The sequence below is a fragment of the Eutrema salsugineum genome, unplaced genomic scaffold, assembly GCF_000478725.1.
Source record: "Eutrema salsugineum unplaced genomic scaffold, Eutsalg1_0 scaffold_8, whole genome shotgun sequence".
NCBI classification, from domain to species: Eukaryota; Viridiplantae; Streptophyta; class Magnoliopsida; order Brassicales; family Brassicaceae; genus Eutrema; species Eutrema salsugineum.
In genome coordinates, this window is record NW_006256414.1 from 1,018,808 (window position 1) to 1,042,849 (window position 24,042).

General features: G+C 37.7%; 5 protein-coding genes across 8 annotated transcripts; 2 read left to right on the forward strand and 3 right to left on the reverse strand.

Annotated features, from left to right (window-relative positions):
* Positions 1 to 1,104: 1,104 nt before the first annotated feature.
* LOC18010120 (protein LURP-one-related 4) lies at positions 1,105 to 2,301 on the forward strand. Its single transcript, XM_006391686.1, has 3 exons — positions 1,105 to 1,329; positions 1,842 to 2,057; positions 2,167 to 2,301. Exons 1-3 carry the CDS (start codon positions 1,105 to 1,107, stop codon positions 2,299 to 2,301), a joined length of 576 nt encoding a protein of 191 aa, XP_006391748.1.
* A 545-nt stretch (positions 2,302 to 2,846) lies between these two features.
* On the reverse strand, positions 2,847 to 4,834 carry LOC18010139 (pentatricopeptide repeat-containing protein At1g63330). Of its 4 annotated transcripts, XM_024147974.1 has the most exons (3): positions 4,684 to 4,834; positions 4,262 to 4,632; positions 2,847 to 4,060 (listed from the first exon to the last, which is right to left on the reverse strand). In XM_024147974.1, the coding sequence occupies exons 1-3, from the start codon at positions 4,832 to 4,834 to the stop codon at positions 2,927 to 2,929; spliced, it is 1,656 nt and encodes a 551-aa protein (XP_024003742.1). In that variant the 3' UTR covers positions 2,847 to 2,926. The 4 variants fall into 4 exon arrangements, with proteins under 4 accessions (XP_024003742.1, XP_024003740.1, XP_024003743.1 ...); XM_024147972.1 differs by having other exon boundaries at positions 4,262 to 4,834; XM_024147975.1 differs by lacking the exons at positions 4,262 to 4,632; positions 4,684 to 4,834 and having other exon boundaries at positions 2,847 to 3,280; positions 3,362 to 3,603.
* Positions 4,835 to 12,375: 7,541 nt separating this feature from the next.
* LOC18010142 lies at positions 12,376 to 13,084 on the forward strand. The gene has a single exon (XM_006391688.2). The coding sequence runs from the start codon at positions 12,381 to 12,383 to the stop codon at positions 12,918 to 12,920; it is 540 nt and encodes a 179-aa protein (XP_006391750.2). The 5' UTR covers positions 12,376 to 12,380; the 3' UTR covers positions 12,921 to 13,084.
* Positions 13,085 to 13,952: 868 nt separating this feature from the next.
* Positions 13,953 to 15,689, reverse strand: LOC112081923 (pentatricopeptide repeat-containing protein At1g64100). The gene is given in 3 exon segments (XM_024148984.1): positions 13,953 to 13,976; positions 14,177 to 15,490; positions 15,492 to 15,689. Coding segments are annotated over 3 exon segments (1,536 nt in total).
* Positions 15,690 to 17,287: 1,598 nt separating this feature from the next.
* LOC18010177 (myosin-11) lies at positions 17,288 to 21,791 on the reverse strand. Its single transcript, XM_006391689.2, has 8 exons — positions 21,528 to 21,791; positions 20,989 to 21,192; positions 20,749 to 20,871; positions 20,528 to 20,568; positions 20,306 to 20,414; positions 18,018 to 20,204; positions 17,805 to 17,936; positions 17,288 to 17,705 (listed from the first exon to the last, which is right to left on the reverse strand). Exons 1-8 carry the CDS (start codon positions 21,603 to 21,605, stop codon positions 17,484 to 17,486), a joined length of 3,096 nt encoding a protein of 1,031 aa, XP_006391751.1. The 5' UTR covers positions 21,606 to 21,791; the 3' UTR covers positions 17,288 to 17,483.
* Positions 21,792 to 24,042: the final 2,251 nt, after the last annotated feature.

Consider the following 24,042-nt stretch of genomic DNA (forward strand, 5'->3'; position numbering starts at 1 on the left):
TTCGCAAGACGTAAATATTTACTGTATAACATACACTTCTAATTCTAAATTTTCAGAAAATTTTCTAGTGGTTGCGTCCGGTAGCATACACTTCTAATACTAAATGTATGTGAAAAACTTTTATTATTTAGCGTTCAAAGAAAACTCTTCTTGTAACGAGAGAGATAAATTTCCTAAATCTCGCATATTGAAAAAAATTAAAGGACCTCGGGCAGATAAGTCCACTACCAACATATAATATTTGTGAAATGCGGTGTTCGTATTTTGTAAATATATCTTTTGTCTTATTTAATTTAATGTATTATACTTTTTTGTATGACATCACAACAATTAAATGTATGTATATTCCACATAAATAATTTTCTTAAACACAGCATAACTGAAAAAGAGAGGTAGCGGTGGGAGGATGTGAGATTAACAGAAATATAAATTTTTTATTCTTTTTTAGAAACAATTAAAAGCGCCTTTTTAAGTAAACAAAAATTTAATTTATATTTCAATTGACATTTGTCGCTCAAACAGAATTTAGACCTAATTCCTAATTTCAAACATTAAAAGTTAGTGCTATGTTTTTCAAAAGCAAAAGTTAGTGCCATTTTAATATTAAGTTCGTTTTGTAAGGTAATAAGTGAACTGTTATAGATTGTATATATATTCCAATACTTCCACATTTGCATAAAGTAATAAATAAGTATATAAAAATAGTAAAATATACAATATCCCCTCTTTTTTACTTAAAAACGCTGTAAACATATATGTAAGAAAAAAACCATTGTACATAAGAAAATTCCGATTTTTATATATAACAAAAGTCATATATGTAAAATATATACTAATCATGATGTCCAACATTAAATAATTAGTCACCGTACATGAATCAGGCATTGGGAGAAAATAATACAAATTCAAAGTGATCCTCGTTATTTTTTAATAGCGATAAGAAAAAGAAGGCTTATTAATATTATAATTTATATCATATAGAATATAAACCACTGAGGTGTATAAGAGACTTCTTCAAAGTTCAACTTCAATTTCAACTTCAATTTCATATATTATTGAAGATACCTCGACATATTCAATCTATCTTCTCTCTATCTCTCTGCCATGGCTAGGGTTTTTCCTCAAGCAGCCATCTCTTCACCGTACATGAGTACGGAGAGAGAGACTTTCACGGTTTGGATGAAATCTCTGGTTTACCAAACTAACGGTTTAACGGTTTACAATTCCAACGGAGAGATTACTTACCGGGTCGAAAACTACGACAAAGCTACCAATGAAGTCCACATCATGGATCTCCATGGCAACATTCTTTTCACCATCCGCAAAAAGGTAATTAAAAATTCAATCCCGTATTCCAGTTCGATCCGATTCTTCTTCATTTTCCTTGATAATTACCGGTTTAAGTTCCCGAACTAATGAATCATTTCTAATAATAATGAAACGAACAAGTTAGCTGATGTTCTCTATACATTTCCAAAAATTTAAACTAAAAAGTAAAAAGTTAGTTGAAGTTTTTTTTTGGGTAAGATGTTAAGAAATTAGTTGAAGTTGGAGGCAAATTAACTGTAATTCAATGCAATGCTCTTTAACGATCATATATGCTACTCTTTAGAATTATTTACAAGAGCTAGTTGAAGTATAACTAGCTCAAAACAAAAATACGTCGAGAAAGTATAGATAAAAGACGTCCATAATTAAATGACTCTTAAGTTAATTCAATATTCCGCCGTGGAAATGAATGTTTTAGTCTATGAAGCTCACATGTAAAAAAAGTTGGGCACACGATATGAATAAATCTTATATGTTTTATAATTGTATTTCGTTTTAAATAATATTTGCAGAAATTATGGTTCTTTGGGAGTTGGTATGTGTATAGAGAAGGTGGGAGTTTATCAAGCACTGAGGAAGTGAAACCTTTTGTCAGAATCAAAAGGTCTTCAATTAGAGATGGAGATTGGGAAGTTCGAGATGAGACCAGTGAAGTCTTTTGGATTTTAAGATTTGATCCCAAATTTGCTTTTCAGATCATAGACACCAATGGAGATATCATTGCACAGGTAAATTTATAAATTTATGAATCACTATTTGAAATTGAAAGAGTATATAGTTTTTTTTTTTTTTTTTGGTCAAAGAGTATATTGTTAAATAGACAAACTAATTTTATAGGTAAAGCCAAAACAATCATCAAATGGGATTACACTTGGAGAAGATGTATTAACTTTGGAGGTGAAACCACGTGTCGATCACTCACTCGTTGTGACACTTGTCACTGTATATGGTTTAATTAAGGGAGTAGTCTAACTTTTGTTTGAATATTATAGAAAAAAATTATACACAAGATAGAAAATTTTCCAACGTTGATTGTGTTGTGAGAGATGTAAATATTTCGTTTTTGTTATTTTTCGCGAGCCCTTATTTTTTGCTTGTTTATAGAGCTTTGTTCACTTTTTTGACCATACAAGTAGATAATTTCCTCGATTGGCAAGTAAACAAAAGGAACAAAATATTAGCAACTTAACTCAGTTACATATAACCTTGCAAGTTTTAACTAAACAAAAAAAAAAGCAATTCACTCTGTTCAACTAAGCGATCAAATCCAAAACCAGACAAGAGTATTTCCATTAAATATCACAAAGTACTTTTGTATTACAAAGGAAAAATAACGATCAAACGATTAACCTAGTTACAACAAAAAGGATGAATGATTGGAACTTACAAATAGCAAACATAATTTGAAGTCTGAAATTTTCATGAAAAGCTTCGTTGATTTTGAGCACTATTCTTGCGTAAACAAGAAAACAAGTGTTTCAAGCAGAATGAGTCATATTTTTATAAAGAGCAGACATCACAACAACTTGCCATTAGAATAAGAGCAAATACGTTAATTCACTCTCACAGCTATTCTCTCCAAGATGATGAAACTGTTTTAAGAAAGCATATCGAGGAAGCTTTTGTCCAATCTCCCATCATATGACATATTAGTGACTAAGCCAAAGGTTGAAGCATCTCCAACGAACCCGCAACTCCTCATTTCCTTGATGAGTTCGGCGGATGCAGCCTTTTCACCATCTCTAAGGCATGCCCTGATCAACTTATTATATGTACCGCTATTTGGGAGAGACCCTTCTCCTTTCATTTTACTGAACAAGGCATATGCATCCTGCTTTAAGCCTTTCCTACAAAATCCTGAGATCATTGTATTGTAGGTTACAACATCAGGCTTCACACCTTTAAGGTTGAGGTTGCAAAACAAATCCCACGCATCTTCCACCTTACCAGCCTTGCACATTCCTTCAATGATGATGTTATATGTAACAATATTAAGTTCGATTTCACTCTTCTGCATATCCTGAAATATGACCAATGCTTTCTCTAGCTTCCCATTATTACAAAGCCCATGTAGCAAATTGCTGTATGTCACAATATCACGAGGCACGCCACTAGAAACCATATGTTTGAATATTTCTTGGGCGTTATCACAATCGCCAGCTTGGAAGTACCCTTGGATAAGGGTGTTGTAAGTGACTGTGTTACCAACAATTCCTCTTTGAGACATCTCCCTGAAGAGTTCCATACCATCTTCTACTCTCTTAGACTTGCATAATCCATTTATAAGAGTAGTATAAGTCACTACGTTTGGGAGAGAACCCTTGCTAACCATGAACTCAAACATACGTTCCGCCTCATCTAGACGATCGTGCATACAAAACCCGTTGATTAATGAACTGCAAGTGATAGTATCAGGATCTATAGACCTTCTGATCATCTCCTTGTATAATTCCTCAGCCTCCAAAAGTTTTCCCTCTTTCACAAACGCATCAATCAACGCATTGAAGGTGACTACATCAGGGTTGATTTTCCTCTCAATCATATCACTTAGTAGTCGAGAGGCATCACTCCATCTTCCGTAATTACAAAGGCAATTTATGAGAGAGCTGTAGGTAAAAACATCCGGTGTAACTCCTTTGTTCTCCATTTCGTTGAATAGGTCGAGTGCATCATTCACATCTCTGTATTTGCAAAGACCATCGATGATTGTGTTGTAGATCACAATATTTGGCTGAATTTTACCTTTCTCTATCTTCTTGAGGAGATCTAAAGCCAAATCCATATTGCCTCTCTTACACACTCCATTTATCACCGCACCATAAGTAAGCAGATCTGGTTGACATCCTTTCGCAGCCATTCTGTCAACTAAAGCCACAGCTTCAGAAGCTTTGTTGTTGAGAAAAAGTCCTTGAATCAGAGTGTTGAATGTGACGGTATTAGGTTGATATCCCATTTCCACCATTTGATCAAGCAGAGAGACTGCATCTGAAATCCTATTCCCATGGCAGTATCCATTGAGCAGCGTGGAAAGTGTGACAATGCTGGGCTCATGCCCGAGTTTCGTCATCTTCCCAAGAATAGCTAAAGCAAGAGGGAGCTCAGAGGTGCGGCAGAAACAGTTTATCAAAATATTGTATGTATAGAGATCATGTCGAATCCTCAGCATCTCCATTTGCTCGCCCAGAGAGATGACAACATCGTATCTCTTCATCTTAGCGATGGCACTCAACAATTTACTGAACTCAACAATGGAAGGAAAAGGACGAGACTTTACCATCTCACCAAACAAACCAATTGCATCGTCTAACTTAAAATCCTGCAGAAACCCATTTCTAATCTTCTCTCTGTAACCACAACTATCACCAGAGAAAGCTCGTACCCAGCAACGAAAACCGCAAAGAGAAAACGAAGAAGGAGAAATTCCAGGATTACCTTTCCCCAAAAGTTTCCGGTAAATAAATCTCTTCGCCGTCGATGCAAGTACACTCGAAACCAGTTTCTGCATCTTAATCGATTTGGGTTCCTTCCTTCTCAATCTCAGTCGCTTCAGGAGCTAATCTATCGTTCTGCAAATTGCAAAACCTTTACACGGAGATTTATCAACAATCCAGAGCGAGAAATGAAAACCGGAGGAGTTCCGGTTTAGAACTTAGAGCCAAGCCGGTTTAATAACGATTAAAGTGGCCAAGGGAACCATTTTCTTAACCAAACAAGTTTTATTTGGTGATAAAAGTTAATCGTCGAAGTAAACCAAAATGAATTAATAAATTGTTAGGGTGTGTTGTATTCACTTTGTAATTACCATCGTCATTAATCTTCTTTAATCAGTAAGTCTCGAACCGACAAGCAAGAAATAAGATTCGTCCATTTCTCTAATTACTTTGGTGATTATTAACTAAAGCAATATAATGAAATCAAAGAATTGTGGAGAAATTTGTGAAAATCTTTACTCTGCTTTTGGTTCCATATATGTCACCAAAAAAACTGATTTGTGTTATAACACATATCATATATGGACTCTTATACCGGCCCATTAGGCCCATCAAGGCATTGTACTTAACCTAGATTTCCTATGTACTCTATATATACATTCCAGTGATTAATAAAGTTTCTAAGTTTTCACAACACGTTATCAGCACGATAAGACTCTCTGAGCGAAAAACCCTAATAAATCCGGCCACCACCAAAACCCTAAAAGCAAGTCGAAACTTAAAAGACGCATATCTTCCAAACCGTGAGGAACCAGAAGACGATCTACATATCAAATCGAAGCCCTCGACGAGACGAATCTACTGGTGAAAACCGTTTGTCGATCCAACGTCGGACGCGCCCTCACGCACACTTACAGTACACGATGATCAACCGAAAAAAAAAAAAAAAAAAAAAACCAGATCCGAGTTTTTCCTTCTTCAACCAGCAGCTTCTCCAGTTTTGGTGATCAATCCTTAGAATTTGTAGCGGCTAACTGAGATCTATTAGCTCCCAGTTTCATTAGCCTGTCAGAAATCCAAAGGTGGAAAAGGTATCTTTTAAAACTGAGAGCCATAGAACCTGTTGTTTAAACACTTCAAAACCCTATAAATAAAAAAAAAAAAAAAAAAATCGATCTCTAATTGATTGAAAGTGTTTGATACTCTGATGATTGATTGATAACTTGTTGATTGATTGTTTAAATTACAAGTTTATGCATGTTCAAAGGTTTTAAACTCATTTTATAAAACCCTAATCTACAAAAACCTAACAACCGTTTTTGGCCATGTTTATGGCATAAACCTATTCGATTTTCTTCATGTTTAATAAGCTTGTTGCAGCTTATTTTGATTGTTGATTCTCTTGCTTGAAACACTTGATTGAATAAACTAAGAAAATCAACCCTAAATCCTAAGCTTGATTCACGATTTTGTAATCTTCAAAATCGTAAGTCATAATGCTTAAACCCTAGTCCTTTTCACGTGATTTCTTTGTTGTCCTTGTGAAATTATTAAAACCATCGACCACAGATCCTATAGATCTCGAAATCACATCCAAAATATGTTTTCCAAACCGTTAAAACCCTAGATAAAACCCTAATCATATTCGGCTCCCCTAGGGTTCCTCCTAAACCGCCTAAAACCGGCTAAACCTGGTTCTCATTAACCGAAATTATATTCGGCTTTAACCGATTAAATCACAGCTATTAAACCGACATCATGTTCGGGGTAACTAAAACCATACCCTTTAAAATTTACTATTTCCGAGAAAGTTCCCTCTAATAGAAAGTTTCCTCATATAAAAACTTTCCTCATATAGAAATTTTCCCGACATAGAAACTTTCCTCATTTAGAAAATTACCCAAATTAGAAACTTTCCAAATTTAGAAACTTTCCTAAAATAGAAATATTCTCAAAATAGAAAGTTTCATCATCAGCATTCAAAATTTTCTCAAAACAATCCCTAACAAAATCAATCTCATGTTTCAGATGTCAAACATTCAGAAATGTGAATTCGAGGCCCTTCACGTCTCCGGGGATAACTACCTCGAGTGGGCCCTAGACATGCGCTTGTTCCTTGCATCGAAAGAACTCGATGCGTGTATTACCGACGGTAACACCGCATCCCGTAAGGGACAGTCTCAGGCGATATGTCACATACGCCATCATCTGGCCCCGAGCCTTAAGCAGCAATATCTCACTCTTGAGAATCCACTTGAATTGTGGCAAGCGCTGAAAAAGCGATATGACCATCAGAAAATGGTCCAGTTGCCTCAGGCAGATTTCGACTGGAAGAACCTTCGGTTCCAGGACTACAAATCCGTAGATGATTACAACAACGAACTCTTTCGTATTGTTGCCATCCGGAAACTCTGTGGCGAGGATGTGACAGATAATGATCTCCTCGAGAAAACATTATCCACATTCAGCACAGAGAATGTTGTGCTCCAACAACAATTCCGTGCAATGAAACACACATTGTACGAAGACTTGTTGTCCTGTCTTCTCCTCGCTGAGAAGAATAACCAGCTGCTTATGAGGAACAGCGCTATGAGGCCCCCGGGATCGGCTCCTGTCCCAGCTTCTCGTCAAGAGTCCTACCATGTTCAACCCGATAGATCCTCAGATCACCGCCGTGGACGTGGAAATGGACGTGGTAATGGCCGAGGACATGGACGTGGAAGACGTGGACGTGGACATGGTCGTGGTAACCGACCTAACCTCAGTTATGGTCCTGGTCGTGGTCGAGGCATCACCAAGCCGACCCGCCACACCAACCCCGATCACTCTGCTTGTACCAGATGTGGGATGTTCAACCACCCAACAAAGCAATGTCGCACCCCCAAGATCCACTGCGATCTATACCAGAAGTACGGAAAAGCTCCTGCTGAAGCCAACATGACTCAGCCAGTCGATGCTGCTAACCTGGAAGGTGACGACCTCCTTGATGATGAGAACACCACAAACGAGCAGACCGACCCCATGGACTATGAAACAGCTGATCTCCTCGATTAATTCAATCATCTGAAACTCTGATACAATTTGATTTTGTTCTTTATTTTTTTCATTTTGGGATTTGTTTCATTTTTTTTCCATTTGCCTTTATTCTCAGACACTGCTTTACTTTATGATTTATCACATTTTCTGAATTCCTCAATACTGAATTCTATCTTCTATTCATAATGAATCACACCAGCAAATGGAAACCATAGTCGTAGATAGTGGATCCAGCCACACTATCTTAAGAAACAAAAGTTACTTCATAAACCTAACCTATCAAACCGCAAATATTAGCACCATCGCGGGTCCCTCAAACCTTATCGAAGGATATGGCCATGCCTATGTGTTGCTATCAAATGGCACACAACTTGAAATACCAGATGCTCTATATTCTCCTAGTTCGAAGAGAAATCTTCTGAGCTTCAAGGATATAAGACAGAATGGTTTCCACATAGAAACCCAAGGTCAAGGGAACAAAGAATCCCTCCTAGTCACTAAAACCGTAGACGGCCATAAACAAATCCTCGAAACTATACCCGCGCTCTCTACTGGACTTTACCATGCTAAAGTCAGTATGATTGAAGCTAATACCACTCTCAAAGCCCGGTTTACTGATTATACTATTTGGCATGACCGGCTCGGTCATCCCGGTGCAAATATGATGCGTAAACTAATTCAAAACTCTCAAGGGCATACCCTCAAAGAAAACCGAGCTTATCCTCAACACCTCATGTGCACAGCTTGTTCTCAAGGCAAATTGATCACTCGGCCTTCACCAGTTAAAATCTCTAAACAAACACTTCATTTCCTAGAAAGAATCCAGGGCGATATCTGTGGACCTATACATCCATCTTCCGGACCATTCCGGTACTTCATGGTCCTTATAGACGCATCGACCCGTTGGTCACATGTTTGTCTCTTGTCCTCTCGGAACCAAGCCTTTGCTAGGTTCTTGGCCCAAATCATAAAATTGCGGGCCCATTTCCCTGACTTCCCACTAAAGACTATCCGCCTTGACAATGCTGGTGAATTTACCTCACAAGCGTTTAATGACTACTGTATGGCCATGGGGGTAACCGTGGAACATCCTGTAGCACATGTCCATACTCAAAATGGATTGGCTGAATCATTCATTAAACGCATTCAATGGATAGCCCGACCATTACTCATGAGATCAAAGCTCCCGGCCTCAGCATGGGGACATGCAGTATTACATGCTGCTGAACTCATACGCATCCGGCCATCTAGTGAACACAAATATTCCCCATCCCGACTACTCTCGGGTCATGAGCCAGACATCTCCCATCTCAAAACATTTGGGTGTTCAGTATATGTACTCATTGCTCCACCACATCGAACCAAAATGGGACCTCAAAGAAGGATGGGAATATATGTTGGTTTTGACTCTCCCACCATCATAAGATATCTCGAGCCAACCACTGGAGATCTCTTCAAGGCCAGATATGCGGATTGCCAATTCGATGAATCGGTATATCCCTCTTTAGGTGGTGAGACAAACAAGCTGGTCAAAGATCTTTCATGGAATCAAACATCATTAAATTGGCAAGATCCTCGGACTCTAGAATGTGATTCAGAGATCCAAAAGATTATTCATTATCAAAAGCTAGCTAATCAATTGCCAGATTCCTTTGCTGACCCGACCAAAGTAACCAAATCGTACATCCCAGCTTGTAATGCACCAGTACGAATAGCTGTCCCAACGGGACAGATCCAAGTTGCTACAGAGTCTGCACAACGTCTCAAACGGGGCAGACCTCTCGGTTCCAAAGATAAGAATCCCCGGAAATCAAAGAAAGGTGCAATAACCGAAACCGGGATTCCTGCAATATCAGACATAGCCGCGGCTGAGACTCAATCTAATGAACCCTCAATGGAAGTTCGGGACGCCGAATCTCCAGGTTCAGAAGATAACAATGAGATCTCCATCAATTAAAATATGTCCGGAATACAATGGAATCGAAAAGAAGTCGACTTAAATGCACTCTTTGCATACAAAGTAGCACTTGATGTTGCGCTCACGCAAGAGGATCTAGAACTCACGTCAATAACACAGTGTACACATCGAACAGATTGGCTAAAATGGAAAGAAGCCATAAACGTGGAGTTAAAGAGTCTCAAACTCAGAAACGTGTTCGGTCCGATCATCCGGACCCCATCACACATCAAGCCAGTGGGCCACAAATGGGTCTTTGTGCGCAAAAGGAACGAACTCGGTGAAGTCGTTCGATACAAAGCACGGCTTGTAGCACAAGGATTCTCACAGAGACCCGGAATCGATTATGAGGAGACTTATTCTCCAGTGGTGGATGCAACAACATTCCGATTCCTCATAAGTCTGGCCATAAGAGAAAATCTTGATCTGCGGTTAATGGATGTTGTAACCGCATATCTCTATGGGCCCCTGGACAACGAAATATATATGAGACTCCCAGATGGCATTGAACTAAAAGACAAAAATGCATCTCGAGATCAATACTGCATCAGGCTGAACAAATCCTTGTATGGACTGAAACAAAGTGGGCGTATGTGGTACAACCGCCTCAGCGATTACCTCATCAAAGAAGGCTACAAAAATGACCCCATCAGTCCATGCATCTTCATCAAGAAGTACTCAAACAAAGGATTTGTAATCATAGCAGTATACGTGGATGATCTAAACATCCTCGGAACATCTGGTGAGATCTCCCAAACAGTCGACTGCTTAAAAGCAGAATTCGAAATGAAAGACCTAGGCAAAACAAAGTACTGTTTGGGATTACAACTTGAGTACATCAAAGGAGGAATCCTTGTGCATCAATCGGCTTATATCGAAAAGGTACTCAAGCGATTTAATATGGACCAAGCTCACCCATTGACCAGCCCAATGGTAGTTAGAAGCTTAAGTGATGACCCTCTTGGTCCCAAAAAGGATGATGAAGAAATCCTTGGTCCTGAAAAGCCATACCTCAGTGCTGTAGGAGCGTTAATGTACCTGGCTAGTCACACTAGACCAGACATATGTTTCGCCGTGAACCTCCTCGCTCGATATAGTTCATCTCCAACTCAGAGGCACTGGAACGGTATAAAACATATCCTAAGATACCTTCGAGGTACTCAAGACTTAGGACTCTTCTATACTAACCAAAATAAAGATGGGTTAGTCGGCTTCGCCGATGCAGGATATCTATCAGATCCGCACACTGCCAAGTCTCAAACTGGCTACGTTTTTACGCATGGAGGAACAGCCATCTCTTGGAGATCAATGAAGCAGACACTCACTGCCACTTCATCAAACCATGCTGAAATCCTAGCCATTCATGAGGCTAGTAGGGAATGCGTCTGGCTGCGCTCCATGACTCAGCACATCCGCAGAGATTGTGGTATGGACGAAGACACACAGCCCACGGTGATGTATGAAGACAACGCGGCATGCATAGCTCAGCTCAAGGAAGGATATATCAAAGGAGATCGGACGAAGCACATTCTACCGAAGTTCTTCTCAACCTCAGACTGGCAGAAGGACGGCACTCTCAGCGTTCAGCAGGTCCGATCCAGTGAGAATTCAGCTGACCTCTTCACCAAATCATTGCCTACTTAAACACACCGGAAGCTCGTCAAACAGATAGGAATGTATAGACTTAGAGATCTGCAGTGATGCTACAATCAGGGGGAGTAATGCGTGTTGTACTCTTTTTCCTTCACCATGGTTTTGTCCAACTGGGTTTTTCCTGGTAAGGTTTTAATGAGGCAACATTCCCCAGCGCATTATCGAGATCCCGATTGAGTAGCTGACCCGGTTCACTCATCCAAGGGGGAGTGTTATAACACATATCATATATGGACTCTTATACCGGCCCATTAGGCCCATCAGGGCATTGTACTTAACCTAGATTCCCTATGTACTCTATATATACATTCCAGTGATTAATAAAGTTTCTAAGTTTTCACAACAATTTGATCTTTATTATTGGTAATTTTTTATTTTGAATATAAAGCAAAGAGTTTTCTTTTACAGAGTAGAGAGACAACCATCAACAAGAGATGATTCAAATTTGATTAGAGTAAAATAACTAGAGAGTGTAATGCTGGGTTAGTAAGTAGTAACAATTATCCTTAGCCGCTAATAATAAAATATTTCTAAGAAACCCTGTCATCAAAGTTGAATTGTCAGTTTCATTTTAACGAAATTGGTTTATAGAATCTACTATTCTTATTGATTTATTTTTCCACCTTAGAACTTAAGAAGTAAAGCAATTTGTAGATCAAGTTATATCAAACAATAAAATTCAAAACGTGCTATCTCCAGTGACAACAATCGAAATTACAACAACAAAATTAGTTAAAAAAAGGAAAAAAAAAAAGGAGAGGACACATTAAGAAAAAAGACCATTGAAGAAATCTCAAGAAAATACAGGTTTTGATCCAATTCTTTAAACGGCAAGACCTATCTTGATACTTAAAACATCTTTTGCCAATTCTCCAAAAAGTTATTCTTGAACTCACTCGAAAGTCATTCCATCCAATTCTTTAATTGCAACACAAGACAATGCTTTTGCTCTGATATATAACATATTTAGAGGGATGTATATTTGCATTTACTTGCCTTCCCATATCTTCTTCTTGAGATCAAGAATGAAGCTAAGCGAGTCGAGAGACGAAGCAGAGAAGCACAAGCGACAACAACATTTCGAACACGAGCTTAAGAACATGATCTCCTCGTTAACCCACATGGGAGGAGCAGAGAAAGCAGGACCAAGCCACTATGAAGAAGAGGACAAGGAGGAGGATGGTGTCAGAGTCATCACGCTTTCTGGTTCCAACCTAGGAGCCACCATGAAGACCGAGCTTGACGATAATCATGGAGACAACAACAACAACTACAGAAATGGCGGCCACGAGCTTGATCTCCTGACCACATACGTTAACAGCAACTTTCAAGGTGTGAACAACTCTATAATGATTGGCGCCAAGTACGAGACTCATGATCCAGGCGTTCATCTTGACATCTCAGGCGATGTGGAGAAACCTTCGATGAAGACAAAAGCGAGGGGGACAAAGGGAAAGAAGGGAAAGTCTCATGCTCGAAGTGATGATCGTCGAGAATCTGAACATACAGACTGATTGGTATATCTTCAAGGACAAAAGCATTTTGGCTTCTGCATTAATTTCTGTTGTCTTCTTTAAATAATTAGAGAAGTGGTGCATGCCAAAGCACTTTACTTTCTCTTCGAGGTTGTTGTTTTTGCTTGCTTGCGCTTATCATTAAACATGTTTGATATTTATAACTCTTATTCTCAGTTTAAATAAAATGATTAACCACCTTAAAGAAATTACCTGCTCTTAAATCTTGAAACTTTGTTTCCGAAGCAGATTGTGGTCGATCCTCTTAGATATTTCGAGTTAACCAATTGCTCAATATGCTGGAAACCAGAAACTAAGTTGAGCATAAGCTTTCTTGCCACAAACTGACCTGCATTACACCTGAAATACAGAGATAGTTGAATAGAATGATCATAGAGAAGAACTTCTATGTGTAATAAGTCTGGTTCAGAGGCTGATATGTATTGTAATAGATAGTATAAATACAGTTACTTACTAATGGGAAAGGGTTTGTAGAGTTATGAGGTAAAATGCAGAGAGAGTGTTCTTGGAGAGAACTCTCTGGGAATAAGTAATCTGTGTACCAAATGATACAGTAAGTTTTCTTACAAATATCTATAACAATGTCGCAAAGATGCTACATTGGCTCTTCTGCTTTACTTCCCATCTTTTACTTGCTTATTCGTTCTCAGGTAGAAATTGATTTCCTCATCCATTGAGGCCAATAAGGAAAGAGATAAATTGATATAAACAAGGAGAAAGCACCCACCTACAGATTCAGCAGCAGACCCCAAACAAAGACAGTAACAATCTTCAACAGAGACATCAGAGCAAAGTGTATATCACGATGAACTAAAGAAATGATTTAAGAAAGCATATCCAACAAAATTTCTTAAAATTGGCCATCACATAACATATTCCATTATCGCAGTAATAATACATAAATAACATGGTAAATGTAAAAGCTAACAAGCACAGCGAATTTATGGAACATAAGAAACAAAATAGAAGCTCTGCTGCTAAGGATAGAAATGTGAATGATCTTGTATTCTTTCATTCATCCTCCAATTGGTGATCCTGCAAAGCAAACACACCAAAACAACCAGAAAGGTTAAATCTTTATCTTAAAATCAACATAGGTATTTAGTAGCAAACTTTCCTGGATTCTACCGAAGAAACTACAGCCAAGGGCCTCTATAAGTATGTTTACATTCTTCAACGAAACCCAAATAAAAAGTAAAATAAACTGGACAACAAAACAGAGTCTGAGGACATACCACACTCTTTCGCAGATCCTCCAACATTGCCAATGCCTCTCGTAGATTCTTCTTACTACATAAACCGGCAAGCATGCCGTGGAAAGTGGTGGTATCAGGAGCCACACCACTAGCAATCATTTCTTGGAAAATGTCTACGGCGCCATTATAATCACCCACATGACAGAACCCGTGAATCAAAGTGTTGAAAGTAATTGCAGTAGCAGCTATTCCTCTTCGATACATCTCGCAGTAAAGCTCCAGTCCATCGTCAAACTTTTTAGCTTTACAGTAGCCATTAATGAGTGTATTATAAGTCACTACGTTTGGCGAACAGCCCTTGCTAGTCATCGAATCAAACATCTGCTTCGCCTCATCTAAGCGGTTTTGCTTGCAGAATCCATCAATCATTGAAGAATAGGTGATAGTACTAGGGACTATACCTCTGTGGAGCATCTCCTCGTATAAATCTTCAGCCTCAGAGAACTTCACTTCTTTGACAAATGCACTGATTAATGAATTGAAAGTTACAACATCAGGACTGATTTCCCTTTTAATCATATCACGCAGCAATCGTTCAGCATCACTCCATCTACCATTGTTACAAAAAGCGTCTATCATGCAGTTGTAGGTAACTACATTGGGATAAATTCCTTTCTCGCGCATTTCAATAAAAAGATTTTGAGCATCAACAAGACGTCCATCTTCGCAAAGACGATCAATGATGGCATTGTAGATTACAACATGGGGTTTGATGCGGCTTTTCTCCACCTTCCTAAGCAGATTCAATGCTGAGACAGTGTCGCCCATTTTACACAATTCGTTTACAATTGTTCCGTAAGTAACTTCGGTAGGTTGATGACCATGTTCTACCACCATCCGATCAGCCAGAGCTACTGCTTGAAGAACTCGACCATCGCGGCAAAGACCATTCACCACTGTGTTGAACGTTATGACATTGAGTGCATATCTCGTTTCAACCATTAGATCAAATAACGCTAAGGCTTCACAGATCATATCTTCGAGACATAACCCGTGGAGCAGCGTGCTAAAGGTAACAACATCAGGCTGGAAACCAAGTTTGGTGAGCTTTCCAAACGTAGACAAAGCAAAGGAAAGCTTGGAGCAGCTGCAGAAACATTTTATCAGAATATTGAAGCTGTACATATCAAATGGAATCCGCCGCATTTCCATCTTCCGATAGAGAGAAATCACAACGTCGGGCCGATTCAACTTCAGGAGGACACCCATTACTTTGTTGAAATCAATTGCGGAAGGGATGGGACGAGATTGAACCATTTCATCAAACAAAACAATCGCATCATCTAAGGTTTCGAATAAAATGAGACCCACTTCTCAATTTCAAACTCTCTCCTCCAAAAGTTGCTTCGCCATCTCTGCAATGGACTGACAAATAAGGAAGACGCTTTCTAATTGTACTTTTCTTGGCGACGCGAGGTTGATGAATCGATCTCGTGCTGATCAATCTAGCAGCAGAAGATTCCGATCTCTATCTCCAAACCCTAGCCAACATTTTTGTTCCGCCTGATTTGAGATTTCTTCTCAACAGCTGAAATTACGAGTGTAAGTGTTGTTAGCCAGTCCAAACTTCCGTTCAATTTGATACTTTCCTCTTCTTAACCGAAGTAAAACCAGAAAAAATTAAACCAGACCCAAACCATCCTGTAAAGCTAAAGGAGTACTTCCCGCTTCACAGCAGATTGAAATGAAATTACCGGTTCAGATGAATTGATACAGTTTCCGGTTCAATTGGATTGGCTCTTTGACGGGTAAACACTAAACATAATAATCCGCTACGTTGGAAGAACCTTGCCATCAATCAGTACTAAATACAGTCTTTTAAACCGGTTTTACAAGATATTAAAACCTTTACCCCATTTCTCTGATTCCTATGGTAATTGGTGATTATCAATACATTGAACCACAAAAAAAAACAACATGCGACATGTTATCAGCTTATTATATGTGCCGTTATTGGGCAGAGGTCCCTCTTCTTTAATTTCATCTTCTTGAACAAATTATCAACTTCCTGCGTCATGTTGTGCTTACACAGACCCCAAATCATGGTTGTGTAAGTCAACACATCAGATTGCACTCCTTCTGCATTGAGCCTACGAAATAACTCCTACGCTTCTGCCACTTTATTATCTTTGCACCACCCTTCAATCATGATGCTATAGACGACAATGTTGAGGTCTATACCACTCTTCTTCAGATCCGAGAATAAGTCTGATGCTTCCTCCAACTTCCCCCTAGTGAATAGTCTGTGTAGCAAAATGGTGTATATCATCATATTATGAGGCATTTTATTAGAAACCATCTGTTTGAAAACCTTATAGATATTATTGATATCGTCAGCTAAGAAAAAGTCTTGGATAAGGATATGGTACATAATGGTATCAGCAACTCATCCTCTTTCAAGCATGTCATGAAAGTGGTTCGTTTCATGTTCTACCATCTTACATTGAAAGAATCCGTCTATGATTAAGTTATATGTGACCACATTTGGGAGGCAACATTTGCTAACCATCAGCGCAAGGACCTGTTCGGCCTTCTTTATATCAACTAGCAGACAATAGCCATTGATCAAAGCATTATAACTGTATACATCAGGAACTATAGACTTCTTGGTTATCTCGTCGTACATTCTCAAATCCTCTTTTTCCTTCTAATATCCAATCATTTACAAAAATAATATATTGGTTATAATTAGCGCAATTTTTGTTCATTTATTTTTTAAACTACCAAACATGGTTACTAAACCTTCAACTCCTCATTTCCTCTATGAGTTCAGCTGCTGCCTCTTCACCATTTCTAAGGCGTGCCTGAATTAGTGTCGTCTTTCATCTTTTTGTCGTTAAGTTGTTTTTACAGATACCCCAAATCATTGTTGTGTAGTTACAACATTAGACTTGAGTCCATTGAGACTGAGGCTGAGGCTGGAAAAAAAAACCAGTTCTTACACTTTATTAGCCTTACACATCACTTCAACCATTGCCTCATACGATCCTTGCGATTAAGAACTGCAAGCCAAGTAAGAAAAGAGTATTTTGGTGTCGCTTGAGAAAACAAGTACCATTCCTTGATTGGATGGCTTTGTCAACATTCAAGTTATCGATAACAAATTTAAGCTCGCTTTTCCCTTTTTTTTTCAGAAAATTTTGAAGACAACAAATAGAAATTATATATGTAAAATTCAAAAAAAAACACTTTACATACGAAACAGAGAAGATATGTGGGCACAAGTTGTTGTCTCTTGGCGTATCTTCCTTCTTTTTATCTGATAACCGGTTCTGATTACACCGGTTTAGCTCCTCTTGGCGTTTTTAAGATTACGTATTGTCATAACAAGCTGTTGTCTCTCCCCTTCGACTTCTGCAAATCTTAAACTTATCTCTGAGTATCTCTCTTGCATATCCTTCAGCTCCATCTCCATCGATTCATTACACTCTCTCAAAGATGCTACTTCCGCTATTAGAACTCGGATTTCTTCGTTTTCTTTCCCATTTAGAGGCTCATTGTCACTGATCTGTTTCATTGTGAAACAAAAGAAAAATAATAATAAGTTAAAAAAAATTTCTAATGTTGTTGAGTTGCAGATTTGATCATTTGATTATCTTTGTTTAACCTCTTTGGTATCCTGATTGAGTCCGTCGAGTTTGGTTTCCAGTTCCTCGATTCTGTTCTTCAAATTCCTTTCTTTTTCGACGAACATATTTGATGAAGCTTCAAGAGCGGTTTCCTTCAGTTTGATTTGTCCCTGAATCACAAGAAAAAAAGGGTTCATGAGCATATGAATTCTGTAACAAATACCGAATGTTTAGATGCATGTTTAATATACCTCGAGAAGTTTTATTTTGTCTTTCATAACACCAACTTCTTTAGTTCCGGCATGAGCTCCTACTGGACTTCCTTTGTTGTTGTTTCTTTGTCCGGTTTTCGTTAAGTTGTTAATTGTGGTTCTGCTTTCCTTTAGCTTCTTCTCAAGATTACTCATTGCTTCTTCTTTCTTCTTCAACTCACCTTTCACTTGTGCCACTTGCTTCTTGTTCTTCTCCATCTCCAAATCATTCTCTGATAAAGAATGCTTTAGATCATCATATTTGGCTCTTACAGTTTCTAGTTCTGATTGTAAGTATGTAACTTCTGCTTCTTTTTCATCCTTGAGAAGCTTCATTGCTTTCAACTCCTCTGCCAGAGACTCTGATTCTTTCCTCATCGATGCCATCTTGCTCTCTAAATCGTTTCTCTTCGTGTTCTCTCTCTGTAATGAAGCTTCAGCTTCCATAGCTGACTTTCTCGTCTCTTCCAACTCAACTCTTAGTTTCTCTGCCTGAAAAATGAGGTTGTCTTTGTCCTTTTTCACCTTCTCAATCTCATCTTTCAGGATTTTGATCTCTTGTTTTAATTTTGCGGTAACGTTTTCTTCACGCCTCTTGTGATTCTCTATATCAATGGATTTCTCATCGAGATTCTCCAGCTGACTTGTTTTGAAACTCAGCTTTTCAGATAGCTCGTGGAGCTTTGCCTCGTACTCGGCTTGGTTTGCTCGGAGCTCATCGTTAGCGTTCTTGAGCATTTCTTCTAGTTGACGTTTCTGCATACGTAGCTCGTTAGCTTCTGTCATTGCTTTCAAAGCCATTTTCTCATTTGATGAAAACATTGAATCCATCTGCTCAGAGAGTCTCTTGAATTCATCCTGTAGTTTTCCAGCTACACTAGCATTTTTCCACCTCGTCTTCCTCAGGGCTTCTTCCGCTTGGATAGCTCTTTGCTCTTGCTCCACTTTACCTCGTGTGACAGCATCAATATCTGCCTCAAACACCTGAGCCTGTTTCTCCATCTCTTCTTCCAAGTTCTCCATTTGTGTTTCAAGCTCTTTGATCCGGGACAAAGACTCGGAAAACTCTTCGGATTGCTTCTTGAGCTCAGCTTCCAGGCTCTCCACTTGGTTTTCAAGCTCGGTCACATTCACAAGCGAAGATGAACATTCGTATTGCATCTTCAACTGTTCTTGCAGCTGGCTCTGCTCCAGCTTGTATGAGATATCATGATTTTCCTGTTTTAGTATCTCATAATCCAGAGCAATCTGTTCCATCTGTATCTCAAGCTCATCTTTATCACGTTTATAAATCTCAATCTCACTACAGAGATCTGTGATCTTCTGCTCCAAGACGTGTGTATCTTTCGCATCCTTGTGTCCCTTCACGAGGTCCTCAAGTGCCTTTTGATCCTCATCTTCATCTCTCTCATTTCTACATGACCCTTTTCTTGATTCTTGAATGTCATCACAGGTTCTTGGTCTAGAAGAAAGATCAGCTACTTCTTTACTCTTTTCCTCCAGCATTGCTTCAAGATCTTGAACAGCAAGAATCAGCTCTGAGTTTGATTCCTGTGTCTTCTGGAGCTGTAACCGGAGATTGAAATTCCGATCCTTCTCATAATCAAGTTCCTCTCTTGTTTCCTCCAAAAGAACCCATGGATCCCTTCCTTCAAACTGTAACCTGTTCCTCATTTTAGTCTCTCCTCTCTGCTTTTCAGAGACTTTATGTGAATCTTCCTTCAACGAATCTCTCTCCTGCTTCAAGCTATTCACTTCTTTAAGGAGATCTTGACTCCTTTTGGTCTCTTTAACGATTTGCTTCCGCAAGCTTTGCAGCTCCAGCTCCGAAAGATCTGCTTGCCTTGTCAAACCAGCAAGCTCGTTTTTAAGCTTGTCTATCTCCTCCTCATCCGAAGACTTTATGTCCCTCGCGGTTGTATCATTGGTCGAGTCATCAGTGCTGATTCCATGATCATCAGAACTTCCAGACCACTCGGATTCTGATACACGAGGCTCTTCAAACAAGTTTTTAGCTGAAGGAAGATGCTTATAAGGAGGGAGTCTCAAACGAGTCAAAGACTTGGCAATTTCTTCAGGAGTGTTAGGCTCACAGACACTTCCAGAGCTTGACATTGTACTGTCAGATTCAATCGATGCTCTTCGTCTCAGTTCTGCAAACCGGGCAGCTTTACCAAAGGGCCCTTCCTATAAGAGAGCATAGACAATAGAAGTTAGAGAAAATCTAACTCCCTTGCATACACCAAACAAAAAGAAAAGACATCACATTAGATGGATAATCTTAATACCTCATGAGAATCCCTTTTATGAGTTTCATCTGCATCAGGTAGGCTCAAATGTGACTTCAAATCTTGACCCTGTGACAATTTCCCAAGATTCTCGCATTCATCCACCTCTCTGCAAGAACTCAGATATAGAAAAGCTATTTCCATCAAGAACCAAAACAAAAACTTGCAACAACCAATAGAGAGAAAAAAAAACAACAAAAAAGTGAGTCCAGTTTTCTGCACCTTTGAGGATCATCAAATTCTAATTGTCTTTGTATTGATACCTGAAAAAAGAAAAAGAAATTTTGAACTTAGTGTCACAAATCATTAATGAGACTAACATGTTTCAAACTTTAAGAAAAAAAAGAAAGAAAGAAAGCAGAGATCTTATGAGCTTTTAAGATGCAAACAGACTTAAATTCTGTCAAGACAAAACATCAATGAGAAGAGAGAAGAAAGCTAACATGCAACAATGCTTTTGAGTTTGAGTTCTGTAATGGAAGACAGACGTTACACGTTTTGATTGCATCAGCATAATCAGCAAAATCAATCGAAGTTTCTCCAACCAAACCAGCTCTTGTAGGTCCCTGCACACACACACACAAAATCACAAAAAAAAAAAAAAAACGAGCTATAAGAAAATCAGATCTTCATCGATCAATGTCTGCGATTTGTAATTTGTTTTTTTTTTTTAATATCCTCACCGTCGTTGACACAATGAGATGATAAATTCTCTGATTAACCTTGTCGGTTTTCGCATCCTTAAGAAATTTCACAGTCTCGTAAACCGGAATTTCCCACCGGCATTGCCCGTCGCTCACCACAGCTTTCTCTGACCTCGCCGTTGGTTTCCCAACATCTCCGGGAACAAGAGACAGAGTTAATCCCTCTGTATTGAACTCAGAAGCCTTGGTAGTAACCAAAAAAAAAAAAAAAAAACTTCAGTGCCTCAAATCAAAATGATGATTAAACTTATGCAGAAAAAAAAAGTAAATCCAAATTAAATAATTCTTAGCTAAGCAGAAAAAAACGGATTTCACTGTTCAGATTTTAAATTGAGATCAGTTTCTGGAAAATCCAAAAAAAAAAAAAAAATCAAAAGCAACGATTCTATCAATCAAAAGTAAAACTACACATAACCAACAAGAAAGATGGATTTCACTGTTCATATTTCAAAATGAAATCAGTTTCAGGAAAATCCAAAAAAAGAAGATATTTTGGCAGAAAAAACGATGATCAGTACCTGAGTCGCATGAAACTTCAACCTGAAGACGACTTTGATCCTGTTCTTCTCGCTACGCCATCTACCTGATCTAAACATCTCCGTCTCCGAGTATTGATCGCCGGCGAAACAGAGTTAGTTACTCACTCATCATTGCGCCGGGAAACAGCCATTACAACACTCCTTTAGTCAAATGTAGAGGAAATGATCAATCAAGAAGCGATTTTTTCAAAATCTAATCCTCCGCGCGAGTTGGCTCAGTGGAACGGAACGAGTTTGACTCAGAGAGAAAGCAAAGAAAGAAGAAGAAGAAGACGCGAACGTTAAGCTCGAGCGGTGGATTTTATATAAATGGGACCAAAAAAGGAAGTACAGATCTAAAAAGAGAGATTAGATAAATAAACAATTAGAGGGGAAAAAAAGATAAATAAACAATTAACATTAACAATAATCAAAGTACGATACGTTTTTCTTATAATTAATTAGCTTTACAGAATTACATTTCTTTAATCAGCTATATTTTTTGTTTGGTTTTAAATTCATTATTATTTTCTTGTATTTGTATAGAAAGATCTGTACGTTTTTATTATTTAGGAGTTAGCAAAAGTATATAGATCCATAATTTATTATTAGTGTTAAATATTGTGCTTTTATGACTTAAGTATCAGTAATTAAGATTGAGTAGATTGAAGAAGAAAATTCAACTTTTACATACATCAACGGGTTCGACTAGTAATTTTTTTTACGCAACGGTAAAATCATATACTGTTTTAACGATTATCAATCACAAAAATAAAAGTATTAAATGGTACTGCTATTATCAATTAATATATTTGTGATGTACTATAAACTGAATTGCTGTGGTATATTATAAAGTTATCAATCGAATCCAACAGAACAAAAATTTAGAACCACCATATATATTATATGTTTAAAATATATATATACGTTTATAAAAAATTGTTGGTTGCAAGTTGTAACCCTCTTAATATTTGTTTTGTATAACCAATCTGAAGAAATACATAACCAGTTATTGAATTCGTAAGAAAGTAAAATTGAAAAAAAAAACTATACAGTGAAAAAGCTTAAATATACAGTGATTTTATGAATTCTGTGTCATTTGGTTAAACAGTATAAACATTGCATAGTTAGTCTGGTGATCTACAAATAATACGATCATACATTTATTCTAAACCTACTCATATATCTATCTTATTTTCAAAAACAAAAAATAAGAGTTACCAGATTTACGTTTTTTTGTTTAATCTGGAACCATACAAACTAACTACAAAAGAGGTTAGCAGAAGAAGAAATAACTACAAAATATGGTTAGCTAGCTGGAAAATGGAAGAGGAAAATTGAGACAGAAGAAAAGAAAGTGAAAACTTTAAAGAAATGAAATTAAAATATGAAAACTAATCATGTATTAATATCGTACTCGATATTGAATCTATCTGAAAAAGGAGACGCTATATGTATTAATTATTATTTTAAAAAATAAACCGACAGATTTGGAGTAATAAAAAGCTGTTTGTTTTGGGACAAGGGAACAGTAATCCATACGCAATAAGAAACTACATGTCTGTCCTCCTACATATGTAAGCAATACCCGACCTTCTATGGGTATTATGGTAGTTGTATTGAATGGGATACAACTTACCAGGCCTGGTCCCGATAAACTAAAGATCCAACGGTCAACTTTGACTAAAAATTATTTCTATAATTATCGGAAATTTATCTTAATTTTTTCAAAACATTTGCTTAAAAACATAGGGGAGAAAATGATGTTTTAACCAAAAGAAAAAATATATTGCTTAGGCTAAGGTTTTTTCATCAACGAATCAATAAATGGCCTTATCCTTTACATCAAAGAAAAATGTGGAAACTTACATTAGATATCATATTGAGTATCAATTAATATATGAATTTTCAGAGATATAACAGTGTATTTTCTCTTTCTACTTTGCTGCAACAACTTATAGAACACAAATAGTTACATTACATCGTCATATTACGTTGATGCACTAGCGTTACGCGTTATTAAGTGAAATATTTTTCCCACCAATGTTTGAAAATTTCGACTGACCTAGCTAGATTCAATTTAAAATCCTCAATTTAGACGTGTGTGGGGATACCCTGGCCGATCCATCTACAAGTCAATAAGTCCTGAAATAAGAATTACGAAAAAAAATTTCTCAGACATGGAACATGCGAATTCATCGAAGTTTTGGGACATCAAAACAATGAATGAATTTGTGTTGTACTGTCCACTTTTGCAAACAAATATTACATTTTAAAATTATATATTTATAATTTCTATCGCGGGTATAGCTAAGCAAGCTGTATATTTTGTTAGCTTAAATTTAAAAAGGAAAACAAACAAATTATGACTTTATTATTTTTATTATTACCCAGAGGTAGGTCCATCGAGATCCTGGGAATGAAAAGGTATCCTATGTGTGTTATTGTATAATCTAATTACCAATAATATGTATAATATTTTTACAAATGATATACTAAGAGTAAATAAAAAATA

Bases quoted from the DNA above. Each gene is read 5' to 3' on its own strand.
- LOC18010120 (XM_006391686.1), top strand. From the start codon at position 1,105: ATGGCTAGGGTTTTTCCTCAAGCAGCCATCTCTTCACCGTACATGAGT. The intron at 1,330-1,841 runs GTAATTAAAAAT...TAATATTTGCAG, and splicing joins TTTTCACCATCCGCAAAAAG to AAATTATGGTTCTTTGGGAG. The intron at 2,058-2,166 runs GTAAATTTATAA...CTAATTTTATAG, and splicing joins ATGGAGATATCATTGCACAG to GTAAAGCCAAAACAATCATC.
- LOC18010139 (XM_006391687.2), bottom strand. From the start codon at position 4,834: ATGCAGAAACTGGTTTCGAGTGTACTTGCATCGACGGCGAAGAGATTT.
- LOC18010142 (XM_006391688.2), top strand. From the start codon at position 12,381: ATGTATATTTGCATTTACTTGCCTTCCCATATCTTCTTCTTGAGATCA.
- LOC18010177 (XM_006391689.2), bottom strand. From the start codon at position 21,605: ATGTTTAGATCAGGTAGATGGCGTAGCGAGAAGAACAGGATCAAAGTC. The intron at 20,569-20,748 runs GTTAGCTTTCTT...TTCTTTTTTCAG, and splicing joins ACTCAAAAGCATTGTTGCAT to GTATCAATACAAAGACAATT. The intron at 20,205-20,305 runs GTATTAAGATTA...GCTCTCTTATAG, and splicing joins ATAAAAGGGATTCTCATGAG to GAAGGGCCCTTTGGTAAAGC.